Source organism: Tasmannia lanceolata, unplaced genomic scaffold (genome assembly GCF_043159265.1).
Source record: "Tasmannia lanceolata isolate RefF3 unplaced genomic scaffold, GAP_Taslan_0.1 ptg000008l, whole genome shotgun sequence".
Lineage (NCBI taxonomy): Eukaryota > Viridiplantae > Streptophyta > Magnoliopsida > Canellales > Winteraceae > Tasmannia > Tasmannia lanceolata.
The window spans coordinates 31,802,635-31,815,912 of record NW_027518685.1 but is presented as its reverse complement, the minus strand read 5'-3'; the positions used below and the strand labels follow the sequence as shown (position 1 = coordinate 31,815,912).

Below are 13,278 nucleotides of genomic sequence, written 5' to 3'. Positions count from 1 at the left end.
CCATACAAAACATTTTAGACTCTCATACATCATTCCTGAGTTACAGGTTTGTAAAAGTATCGTTACCAAGATTACACTTATATCCACGAAAGTTCTTCCTGGAATGAGGTTTTCTCCATGGAAAACATATCCATGCTAATCGTTGTAAATTTCAAAATAATGTTTTTTATAGAGTTCAAATCAAAAACCATGGAAGAAGTAAAAGATCAAGCCTTAAACCTAACACGGCCATTCAAACAAAAAACAAAAACACTACACGTGATGCGAGTGAAAACATGAATCAGGCAAAGGTGAGAAGCCACACATGAACGCAACTGGTAACCAAACAAGCAACCTTGCTAAAATTAATAAATGAGTGCAAGCAATGATATTTACCAGTGTCTTGAAACATGTTTCAATTGTATGCCTGCTACGTGAACAAGAAGAAACACAAAGCAATGCCGGGGCCATTTTGTCATTTTCCATGTCAAAGCCACAGCAACTTTTTCCCTTGGGTGAACAGAGATTTTTTCCCCCTTTTTAATTTTGGCTAGATGATTAAGATATTAAAATGCCGGGCACATACATTTTATTGCAATTTCCCTATTCAAGATAAAATTGAGATCCACAAACATAATATCTTTATTTCATCCACTGACATAATGCACCAAATGAAGAAAAAAAGAAGAAGATTCATAATGAGAATAAACAGACGGCCCTATATTATTTTACAGAGAGGTACGTAGAAACTACATGTGTGAAAGAATACAATATAAGTAGACAAGTATCATAAACACACTGGTACTGTTGATACATTTGTGCAACATACCTCAGCAAACAGTGAGGAGTTGAAACAACTTCATTGAAGCTTTACCGGAAAATCACTAGTCCCTGGATGAGGTGTCAGAGATGGGAATGAAGGGATGGATTGCAATATCAATTTCCGGCTACTCTTCTGCCCAGGAGACAATCCAAATTCATTATGTGGAGGCGAGACCCTTTTCCGGTTGGGAGAGACAGTCTTCACTCCATTGACAGGTGAGCAGTTGCCTCTTAGAATATCAGGGGTTTCATCTTCTTTAGTGATCTGGAAATGCTTCTCCAAATTTGGTTGCAGGTGCGAAAATTCAGACTTTCTTAATTTCTGGCAGGCTTTTAACTGAGGAGATGAACCGACAGTAAGTAGAGAGGATCGTGGAGGCTTCCCGCTAGAGAATGCTGGCAGTTTACTAGATGATCCGAATATAAAACAGTGAATCAACAACTAGAACAAGTGAACCAATATGTAATTCAAAAAAAATAAAAATAATAATAATAATAATAATAGAGTACTAACCTGTGTAGAGGTGTTATGTTCAAAACACCTTCCGGATATTGCTGTCCATCCTTCTGAACTTCAATAAAGTGAGGAGTTTCGTTCAGCCCATTCTTCTCACAAGCTTCTGATTCTTCCTCTTCTAGTTCAGCATCATCTATTCCTATTGGAGCAGTTCCTGTAAAAAAAAAAAACGATATATGTTAGCATTCATCTTTTAAAGGTTGAAAAGGCCGACATCAGCCATGTAAACCATTTTATTTTTGGTACGACCAACTCCATTGCGATGGAGGTTAGATCACCTAAAAAATAACCTAAAACAGGAACATGATTTCAAGAACATTTTGAAATGGCAAAATTATAAAAATGCAGTGTGTCGCATCAATGTCATTTTCCCAAACAAGGGGTCATTTTCAATCATAAAAATATTAAATGGACAAATAAACTCACCATCTTTCCTACCAAATGTGTTCTTACATCCTTCACATCGGCAATTACTGGAGCAACCGACATCACCCTTTGAATAGAAACCACCACATCTGAATCAGACTATATCCAACCATGGTTTTAAATTTTGGCCAAAATCCGAAATAACCAAAATCCTAAAAATTCAGATTTCGGTTTGGATTTCGGCAAAAATTTGGTCATTTGGACCGAAATTGTAAAAATTTCGGTCGAAATGACTGGAAATCGAAAAAGCAAAAACGGTTTTGGTAGGGATCGAAACCGAAATTTAAATCTGTGTATCCAACACAGAAAGCACACTGAGTGAGGCAGGAAGCAAAACCTGATAGCATTCACAGTATTTCTTGAGGCAACTTGATTTCTTGCAGTTGCATCCTCTTTTATGTCGGGCTGAAGCCGGAGTCTTGTTAACTTCTTCCTGCAAGGTACAATTGATGCCTGATCACTAAACATCAACTAAAGATTTTTTCTTTTTTCTTTTTTTGGAAGGATTAAACGCCAACTAAAGATTGCCTTACAAAAGAAAATGTTGGCCTTATTTTCCTACCCCAGGGTCTGGAACAGGGTCCAAGCGCCTAATGACTTTGGGAGCAAATGCGAGAGGGTTGCGTGATTCTATCTGTTTGCGAGTTGCTAGAACAGTATCTTCGTGTACAGGCTTGTTAAAGCATTCCTGGCATGAGCAAACCTCAACACAGTAGACTCCAGCAGCAAAGCATTCGCAATAACTAAAAACGGAAAAATTTAAAAGTTAAAGAGCAGAATCCAGAGAGGGAAATGAAAAAAAAAACTGCGAGAACCCTAAAGGTAACAGAAACTATTAAAGGACACAATGCACAAAACTTGGTATGTAAGTTTAAAGAGAAAGCGAGGAAACTAGTAAATCATATAAGAAAATGAATGCGAAAACAATTTAAAAATAATAGAAATTCATATGTTTTAAACTTTTAATACTGAGACTCTCGTTCTTCCTTAAACCAGGACTGAGCTATTACTCATGAAATCTAGAAGGAATAACCAAATTCTTAGATTACTCTGCCCTCTGATACATAAGTACAGAAGAAGATGGAGGAGGAGGAGAAATCTTAACCAATACAAGATAGATGCATAATTTAAAAATATCCGTTTGCACACAAACGGATATAAAAAACCAGTCTCCTAATGTGGCCAAATTTTAATAAAACCACAGAGCACCCATTTTTCAAAAAAGACATCAGTGCTCAAGGTTAATTATCTGACCATATTTACTGACATAATTTAAAACAAATGCTGAATATTAACAAGGTCGGCGGCTATAAATTTTAAATATGCAAACTTACAGCTTCAAGCATTTCGACTTCTTACAGTTACAGCGCTTGCAAGCCGCTTCACTTTCTCCACCATTTTCCAGCCTTCGCCTGTTAATCATGAGACCTCTAATGATAATGTTAAAAACAGAAAGCCAGGAAAGCCATCAAATAGTATATCAAACAGAGAAAGTTAGAAAATTGTGCATGCCTCTTTTTCTTTGGGCTGCTTTGATTAAACTCCTCGCCAGCTCCAAATCCAGATGCCTGTGAAGCATCTTCCATCACATGAAGTTCATTGCCACGAGGATCTAAGTCTCTTTCAATTGGGTTCAAGGCCAAGGATTCACTCAGACTTTTCTGCCCAGGAATTATGGAATGAAAGGAGCCAACAGACTTTGGCATGCTTATTAATTGTCTTCCAGAAAACAAAATTTCCTGCTTGACAATTCTACAGGCCTTTGATGTAGTTGCAAGAGAATTCAAGTGCAAGCCAATACCAGGCAGCATACATGGGGACGGACCAATTCCAGGCTTGGGAGGAACTAATTGTTTATCATCAGAAGCAAATTTTCCATCAGATTGAGATGAGTTTGGTGAATAGCTTTGTGAGTCATCCTCCAACCTCTTACTATGAGCTCCGGACACTTCAAAAAATAGACAGCGCCTGGGCAAGCCACGCTGCTGCTGAATGTCAACCTATACACAAACAGATGTAACCACTTTATCTACAACTAAACAAGTCAAGAAATTCTTCTACACTGATAAAAGTAAAAGCAACTTAAAACAACATTCAGCAATATATGATAAAGTTTTATAGATGCCCATTAAACATCAATCAGTAGAAAGGGTCCACAATAGGAATTAGTACACAAGCAAAATTTACTGATACAAACTCTTTTACCATCAAAGTTTCCTTCTAAATGTTTTGAGATAAACTCCATAAGGAACCATTAGTTCTGCATAGATTTGTAGTATTTATGTAATAATTTTTTCTTTTTGAATGATAAAGAATGTAACAATGATCAAGCGCATATAAATTACCATTAGCCTGCATGTGGAGTTTCACAGGATTCTTTTTTTTTTAATGGCAGAGTTAAACAGGATTCATAAAGACGAAAAGTTAAGAGAAAAACTTTGAATAATAAATAATGTAACAATTATCAAGCACATTTAAATTATCATAGCAAAAACTTAAAAGAAAAATATTGAGTGATAAAAATGTAAAAATTATCAATTAAATTTCCATTAGCATGTATGTTGAGTTTCTTAGGATTCACAAAAGCAAAAGGTTAAAAACTCCTTAACCACTGCTAAGAAAAAGAAAAGAAAGCATTCAATTAAGAAACATATTTATGTAATTGTATCCACAAAAACACATATCAAGCAACTTAGAGGTACTGACCCTGAAAGAAGCATATGGCCCAACACAGAGTGGCTCTTATGGAATGAAGTGGCGTCGGAAGGTGGGTAGAGGTGGCTGTTATGGAATGAAGTTTTGGGTGAACCGGTTATAAGCTAGGGAACTTAATAAGGAAAGGTATGCAAATCGGCTGGGCAGAACAGAAGCACTGGTCGTGAGGTTGATTATCTCTTTCCGACAACTTGGACCGCTTCGCTCAGATACCAATTTGATGAACACCAGGAGAAGAGAAAAGGATAAAGAGAAGAGAAGCAGAAGAGGGGAAAGAGGGGGAAAAGAAGGAAGAAAGAGATTAGGGAGAAAGCTCTGCAATAAATCTTATTCCAAAAACTAAATTGTTCAATACATGAGGCCCTCATATATAAAGGCAATTGAAATAACATGAAAATAAATAACAAGGAAATAAAATTCCTAAATCTAAATAACATGGAAAGAAAATCTCTAAAAGTCTTATCAGGCAAATATGCAACTTATAAGGCCCCACGAATTTGACCCCACCTAAAGTACCAACTACGATCCTCATCACTTCCCCTATTATCCTACATCACAACTCCATCCATACAACTGCTGAGATCAATCGTATACCCGTATGGAAGCACTTGAACTTCTCCGCAAGGTTTTAAATTTCGGTTTCGGTCACCACCGAAACTGAAACGTTTCGGTTTCAGGCCAAAATTTCAGCCGAAATCATGTAAAAATGTGATTATGATTTCGTTTTTTTTATTTATTTCGGCCGAAATGTCTAAAATTTCGGTGTTAATTTCAGCTATTTCAGTGGAAATTTTGGCTATTTCTGTGAATATTTCATAAATTTCGGTGGGAATTATAACATTTCGGTGGATCTATTTAAAATTTTGGTGGAAATTTTGTAAATAAGGCTAAAACGAAATTTTATCCTAAATTTCGGTGAAATTTCGCCGAAATCTTGTAAAGAAACGACTTCATGTAAATTTCGTTTCGGTCGCGGCCGAAACATTTCGTTTCGGCCAAAATTTAAAACCATGCTGCTTCCCTCAATCAATACCTCAAATCATAGATCTCATCAAGGTAACTAAGGACCTGTGGTTTACTGGTTTCATTTGAGGGAGATGATTAGACTAATACCAAGTTAAAACAAAAAAGAGGAAGAGAAAAAAAGAAGAGAATTCGTATGAGAAAAAAAAGGGCAAATTGCATGCATCATTAACAAAAGGGAAAATAGGTGAAATATGATCAATATATGCCATAAGAGCTGACTCAGATAGTATAGAAGACAATGACATTGGGAGGAACCATCTTTAGAGGGATTTTTAGTTTTATTACGAGAACATGAAACGAAAGTGTTGTGGGCGGTAGCATTAGAGGGCTACCAAATGTTAAGCAAAGAGGCCCACAATGGTCGGTACATTGTTGAAAGTTGGCCAATAGGACTTGAAACACTGCAACATCATCAGGTTTTAATAGCAAATGTTATCAATGATGCTGTCAGGAACCACTTCTGCGACAACTCATGAACATGGTTAATGAAAAGTAGATGTTATGATTGTAAGAGGAACATCTTCAATAATTTGTGTCACAGTAAGGAAGACCAGAGTTGCAACTTGGGTCAGGTATCACCCGACCTGCATCGAGCCGACCTGAAAAAATCATGGGCCGGGTTTAGGAATCTCGAGTTTTTTATTAAAACAAAAAAAAAAAACAAAAACAACAACCAACCGAGCCCGACCCAAGATAGCATGAAAGGTAGGGTAGGGTTTTGGAAAACCCCACCCACCCTACCAGAGTTGCAACTACAGTTTTTGTGCCTTTCGCGGAGGATGATGAAATAATAAAAGACATTTATTAAATAAAAAAGAGCTGATATGCTTTACCCAGAAAGATCTTAAAGATTGAGAAGTGTTCCATTGATTTTATATGCATTCTTGGAATTAAATTTATGAAACCCGTGGTACTTCATTCCCAACTAAAATACTTTACCATTATTACCATGATCCAATGCACCATATACTGTTTTTTTCCTCTCACACTAAAGCCCCAATGACAATTTTCAAGCGAGTGGAAGTGTAGAAAGAATAGAAAAGGAGATTACGAGAATTATTACCCAAAATTACAATTTGTAAGAGTAGACACTTGGCAAGCCAATATAACATAAGAGAAATTAACAATAGTCAAGCGATCAGTACTTATGGTGCATGCGTCAAGGATGTTGAAAAACCCGACCCGACCCGACCCGACCCGAGAAACTATCTCGGATAGGGTCGAGTTTAGAAATCTAGGGTATTTAAAAAAAACAACAACCCGACCCGAGTTTCAACTGTAAGGAAGACTCAAAGAACCAATAGATAAGAGATGTTAGCTAAAAATATAGACATGAAGTAATTCTCAAATACGATATTGATTAGGACGATCGCAGGATTGGTACTTCACTCTGATACCAATCTGACATAGGACGGATCTATGGAATGGGCATTGGGGGTGAAAATTAGGATTTTGGTTCCTAAAATATTTTACGAGATTGGAAAAATATTTCTACTAAGTTTAGAAGGGTGCATACATATGTTGAGAATGTGCAAACATATGCCAGGAATGTGCGGAATATGCCAGGAAGCTACAGGCCTACAGCCATATGCTGGAAAGGTGTAAAATTAGTTTTGGGATAGAACGAAAGGGCGTGGAGTATGAATGGACAGTTTTAGGGTTTTCTGTAAAAGATAGGTAAAAATAATGCAGTAAATGTTTTGGGTTCTCGAGAAGGTGGATTTATGGGGGGGGAAAAAGAAACGTGAAAGATATAGATAGTAAGGTTGGAATCTCACCAACCAAAACCCAAGACATCGCACCAAGGGATTCCTAGGCATCACACCTTAGGGAAGATCAAGGCATCACCACATTGGCAAGGAGTAGACATCACATCCTCACAAGAGAAGAAGCTTTGAAAATATTTGTTCAATCACCATTCATCTTCATTAAAAGAAAAGTGCTTCGGGGCTTACAATATATATGAAAAAGGAAGAGAACTTGCCATTCAAAAAAAAAAAGAAAAAGAAAAAGAAGAGAACTAAACAGTTCTAAAACTCTAAACAAAACCTATCACTTTTGGACAAAAATACCCTCTAATGACTTAAAAAACTCTCTCCCCACTTAAAATCCCGCAATACATGTGTGGGGCCTACTTTAAACCCCAGTAACTCAAAGAAACCAAGTGATATTGGTGGGAAAAGATCGTAGTACCCTCCTATAACTTAAGGGACTTAAAAGAATACCTAAAAGACACTAAAAACATTAAAATATGAGCCTTAGGATGGTCTCCATCATACCCTTGCTTGAAAAGTTTCGACCCCGACGAATATAATGACTGGCATGATGGGTGGGAATTTGTCAGCTCTAATCCTCGCATTATCTACTAACGGTTGGTCCTTCCAATGGACTAAGTATTTCTAATGCACAAGAAGCTTTGGGAAGTTATGTCGTTGGTTTGAAGTAGTGTGATCACCAGGTCTGCTTTCGATGCATTCCTTATAAAGTGGCATCTTAGGTAGAAAGAAACTCAAGTCTTCTACTTCATTAGGCCTATAGGTGTCCACTCGCGCATTTTGTAGTTGACATGTAAGCTTTTTCTGTTAAGTTAGTCGAACGATACACCCCTTCTCGACATTTTAGATAGCAATTGCTGCCCTTATAATTCTCATGTAGTGTTCAAGGACTAACGTCTATCGGAACCAGCTTTGTATGATGATAGTGGTTCAGGTCCATTGCTCTAATTTCGTGCACTTCATAGAAGGTATCATAGACGATTGTTTCGGCACAAATTTCGAACTCTATGGAATCTTTAGAGTCTTCAAGGCTAGAAGAGGTGCATGAAAATCTTGGTGAGTACGATCCACGTGGGACAACAACCCTTCAAATTTGGCGTTAAAGCTTTCCAATAACTCTAACTATTCGATCGACACTAGTGGGACAACAACCATTCAAATTTGGCGTTAAAGCCTTTCAATAACTCTATTCGATCGACATTGCATCTAGACAAGTTTCCAACCTGGGCTCTGATACTAAATCTGATGCAGGACGATCGAAGGAATGACTAGTACTTTGCTCTAATACTAAATCTAACGTAGGATGGATATAAGGAATGGGCGTTAGGGGTGAAAAGGATGGGTGAAAATTAGGATTTTGGTTCCTCGAATATTTTATGAAATTGGAAAAATATTTCTACTAAGTTTAGAGCAGGTTTAGAAGGGTGCACATATATGCCAAGAATGTGTAGACATATCCCAGGAAGCTAGCCATATGCCGAAAAAGTGTAAAATTAGTTTTGGGACAAAACCAAAGTGTGTAAGGTATGAATGGATTTGAATGATGTTTCTAACTCAACTCATCTAAGAGTTTATCCCAAACTAATAGGGGTCGGCTAATGAATCCTTCAGAAAAAATTCATGAAGAAGGTGAAAGGATCTACCCGACTCAAATTGACTAAGTCTAATCCTGACACTAATTGGGTTCGTCTACATGGATCATTTGCTTCCATTCTCTCCTATCCAAGGTCATGTTCTCTGTTATGTTCCTAGCCCTCATGTCTTTCCTCGTTGTTTCTACCCAAGTTGTTTTCAGTCTGCCCCTACCTTTTTTTACTCCATCAACTTGGCACGAGTCACTTCTTCTCACTGGAGCATCCAAAGGCCTATGTTGGATATGCCCCAACCATCTTAAGAGGTGCTCTCTCATTTTCTCCTCAATTGGTGACACCCCCACCTTTTTACGGATGTCTTCATTTTTAATTCGATCTATCCTTGCATGGGTATTCGATCTAACCTGCATTTAAATGATGTTTCTAACGTAGGAAAAAAAATTATATGGGTATTTTAGGGGTTTTGTGTAGAAGAAAGGTGAACAATAATGCAATGGAGGTTTGAGGTAAGATTAATGGAGGTAAGGCGGTGGGCATCAAGCCAACTAGGAATGAAATCTATTCATATAAAGTCAAGTCAGTCCCTAGGAAAAAGACAAGCAAGAAAGACTGGCCTTACAAATATAGGGCTTACGATTAGGAGAAGAAAATCCAACAAAGCATAATTGAATTGGAGCAATCGGTACGGTGGCTATGTCTTCGGCAATCTGTGCAATCACTAGAAGGAGAAGCCTTTGTATCATATAGCAAGCTACCACCTCAGTTAGTCCCAGATTAGGAGTCTTGTGACTCGCCCAGCAGCAGCAGTAGAGGCTCTTGATCCCATTGGTTGAGCGAGCAAGTATTACTCCCCAGAGCGATCCCCTATTGCTCATTCAGACCCATCACCCGCCTCAGCAGGGACGAGAGACTACTCCACCCCAACCACTCTGTTGGATGCCTTACCCGATTCGTATTGAGGGACCGGCGTTCCTCACCAACCATTATGGGGTTTTTTCCCCCAAAAAAAGTAAAAGATATTGATAGCAAAGATTGGTGGGCAAATAAACGGATCGATAGAAGTTGAAGGTCAGTTATAGAATCAGAGGATTTCCTTCACAAAGTATTGAACAAAGTGAGATTTTTCCAACATATGTAAACAATATTAGACATGGAAAGTAAAGAAGTTTCCACTTCAAACCTTCTGAAAATAACATGACTTGGAAACTGATTCTTAAAGAACACAAATCAAGCTTTGTAGTCTGAACAGTACAAGTGAAACAGTAACAAATATGCAGACACACATTATATGTAGTTAAGCTAATCATGAATTCCACACTATGAGCAACTTAGATAGACGTAAAAGAGGCTTACAAACAAAACTAAAGTCACTTTTACCTCGCAACCAATTTGCATGCAATCTCCAACATTGCCATCCATTTTCTTGCTTAGATCATCAATTCCTTTCTTATTCTGAGGAGCATTTGATATTAGATTTGAGCTGTTATCTGCTCCATTCTGCACCCCAACGTCTCCGAGGTGAATTGCCAAATTTTGTGCGGCTTGCGGGTTGCAAGAACCGAGGGAATCAAAGGATTGTGTTTTCTGTGAATCACCAGTTATGTATTGTGGGTGCTTTGGAACAAGAGGCGTAAAAGAATAAGTATCAGGCTCCTTAAACTTTTGATCCTGGTCCCTGCATACCTCGGATTCAGTTGATGCATCAGAAATTAAAAGCTCAGCAGCATCGGAAATTAGATTCTCCCAATCGCATCCTGACCCTTCTTCTTTGGTTTTTTCATGCTGGCATACCCCCTGCAACTCGAAAGTTTTTCTTTCTTCTGGGTCCTCTTGAACAAATCGAACAAGGGATGCCGATGTTCCAACCATTTGCGTCTCAAGATCCATCTTAATACCATAGTAGGGAGTAGCATTACTGCTGGGATTAAAAGATTCATATTGCAAGGTCTGGGGAAGCTTCATAGCTAGCTTTGTATGCTCAATAGTAGGTGTCTCAAAACCAACCTCATCCAAAGAACCGATGATATCACATCTTTCCTGTTCATCATTGGAGCAATCAGATAACCGAACACCATCTGAAACCCCCATAGAAATCTTGGCTTCATCTCCATCATCAGAAGAAACCCCAGCTTTTGATGGGTCTGCGAATTCATTTCTGAAAACAAAAGAATAAATCAAGCAATTTTTAATTGATAAAGCCAAGACACGACAAGACATTGAGAAAGACACCATAAACCCACAGTTACCTCTTTAGAAATCTGGATTCTCTCTGGGAACTGAAGATTGGCGAAGTAAACACGGATGGAATGGATGCAAAACTAAGTGAGTGGAACGTCTGCGTAATATGGACGGACTTAACTGGCTTGATAGGAGACAGACTATTGAGATAATTAAAGACAGGAGAATCCTGCAAGTGAAAACAAATTTCCACGAGAACAATCTTCATAAGAATACATGTTTTAGACAAGATTACAATGTAGCTAAAAACATGTCCAATAATCCAAATGATGGCATGAAGAGCAGAATCATCTACGAGAATATCTGAGAATAATGATGTTCGCCTCCGAATAGTAGGTACAGTAAAAATATGTAAGAAAAATGTATCAAATCATAAGATCTGGCATAACTAACGAATACAAAGTCTGGGCTTAAAGTGCATGCAGGACATAGAAAACAAAACATTGTTCAAAAAGGCTGAAAGAGGAAAAGAATAAAAACAGAAGCAGGATGTTGCATATATCATCAAAATTTCCTTCAAGCTGCAGAAATGAGCCCTTATTTTCCTCCAACATCACACCAAAGTCCATCCCAAACCTAATCCAGATGAACAATTCTGGCACCAAAAAAAAGAAAAAGAAGAAATGCCAAGTCTGAACCAAAATTAAGCTGAGAATGCAATGTAGATCAACGAATATCACAATTAGCTCAAATGAATGCAAAAAGAGTAAAATTGGTTGTGATGGCAAAAAAATATCAGGAAAAAAGAAACCATATCTCAACCTAGAAGTTGTAGTCTTGTAGAAATCACCAAATCCCATATCCTCCCAGCAAAAAACAACAAAACAATAAAAATCTATAAAATCCACAGAGAAGATCTAAGATCTCCGAAAAAATGGAGAAAACTCCAAAGATCCCACTATAGAGAGAGCGGGAGATTTCATGGAAGAGCCCGACTTAAATCCAGAAAAAAATAAAATAATAATAACTACCTCAACTCCACACAAGACTCACCGCATTAAACAAAAATAAAAAGACAAGGGCAAACATCAACTCAAAACATGGATTGAACACGTCCACTGCAGGATCGTAATAAAAAGACACAAAAACAAGCAGAACTCCTTGCCGATCACACAAAAAAAAAAAAACTCGAGTAATAACAAATGGTGACATTGAAATGCACAGAAAAGAGAATCAACTGAAGAAGAAGAGAACACTAAAAAATGAGAGCAGAAACCTACTCTCGCGAAAAATCACTATCAGAACATGCGTAAAACAATCAAGGCACAAAATACACAGAATACATCACCTGTCCACCAAGAAAAAGCAACAAAATCACCTGAAGTGGAGACGCCCTAACCCTAAGTTCACGAAAATCACAGCAAATTACAAACACCATGAAAAATCACTACTAAATTATGCCTAAAAACAACATATTGCACAAAATCCATCACCTGTCAACAAAGAAAAAGCAACAAAATCACCCGAGGCGAAGGCACCGAAACCCTAACAAAAATCAGAGCAAATTACAAACAGCGCGGGCATTAAAAAAGACCGATCTAACCACCTCGACAAGAGAAATCAAAGCCCTAACTTCGCATCAAATTGTCAAAAAGAATACACATCAACTTCAGAAATCAAAGTCCCTAACCTCACAGAATCGCTTCTCCGAGCTTCAATCTCAAAAAATCAAATCAGATAGTTAAAAAAAAAAAAAACATCAATTGACAGCATTAAAACCGATCAAAACACTTTAGCCGCAAAAATCAGAACCCTAAAAACCCTAGACTAAAATCATCAGACCAAAACATCACATCAAATCAACATCAAATCACCTCAAATTTAGCAACAGGAGTCCCGATCTGGTTCCTATCTGGAGTATCCATCTCGTGAGAAGAGCAAAAAACCCTCCCACATTCTTCCCTTTGCCCTCTCCTCTCTCTCTCTCTCTCTCTCTTCTTCGCTCCCTTTCTCTCTCTTCTATCTTTTCCCCTTTTTTTCAAGTAGTTTCTAGGGCGGGAAGAAGAAGACTTTCTTTTTCTAAACACCTGGGCCTACAATCAAGGAAAAGAAAGAACGGGAAATGAAATTTTCCCCCCTTAAACGGATAAAATCCCTCCCCACCTTTAAGAACGGTATCTGTGAGAATGATTCACTGCTTGGATAAATTCACCCCCTTATGCTCTGTTTGGATGCCGGGTTTTTTTTT

The 13,278-nt window shown here is 37.9% G+C and overlaps 1 protein-coding gene across 2 annotated transcripts; it reads right to left on the bottom strand.

Moving 5' to 3' along the window:
• Positions 1-597: 597 nt before the first annotated feature.
• Positions 598-13,078, bottom strand: LOC143885198 (protein tesmin/TSO1-like CXC 2). 2 transcript variants are annotated; one of them, XM_077389255.1, is made up of 11 exons: positions 12,905-13,078; positions 11,099-11,259; positions 10,536-11,007; positions 10,230-10,436; positions 3,257-3,744; positions 3,079-3,156; positions 2,307-2,487; positions 2,082-2,177; positions 1,745-1,811; positions 1,316-1,472; positions 598-1,208 (listed from the first exon to the last, which is right to left on the bottom strand). In XM_077389255.1, the coding sequence occupies exons 1-11, from the start codon at positions 12,953-12,955 to the stop codon at positions 839-841; spliced, it is 2,328 nt and encodes a 775-aa protein (XP_077245370.1). In that variant the 5' UTR covers positions 12,956-13,078; the 3' UTR covers positions 598-838. The 2 variants fall into 2 exon arrangements, with proteins under 2 accessions (XP_077245370.1, XP_077245369.1); XM_077389254.1 differs by having other exon boundaries at positions 10,230-11,007; positions 12,905-13,077.
• Between the last annotated feature and the right edge of the window lie 200 nt (positions 13,079-13,278).

Coding starts and splice junctions, on each gene's coding strand:
- LOC143885198 (XM_077389254.1), bottom strand. CDS start 12,955: ATGGATACTCCAGATAGGAACCAGATCGGGACTCCTGTTGCTAAATTT. Junction 3,745..10,229: donor GCATGCAAATTGGTTGCGAG/GTAAAAGTGACT, acceptor GTTTGTGTATAG/GTTGACATTCAGCAGCAGCG. Junction 1,209..1,315: donor AACATAACACCTCTACACAG/GTTAGTACTCTA, acceptor CGGATCATCTAG/TAAACTGCCAGCATTCTCTA.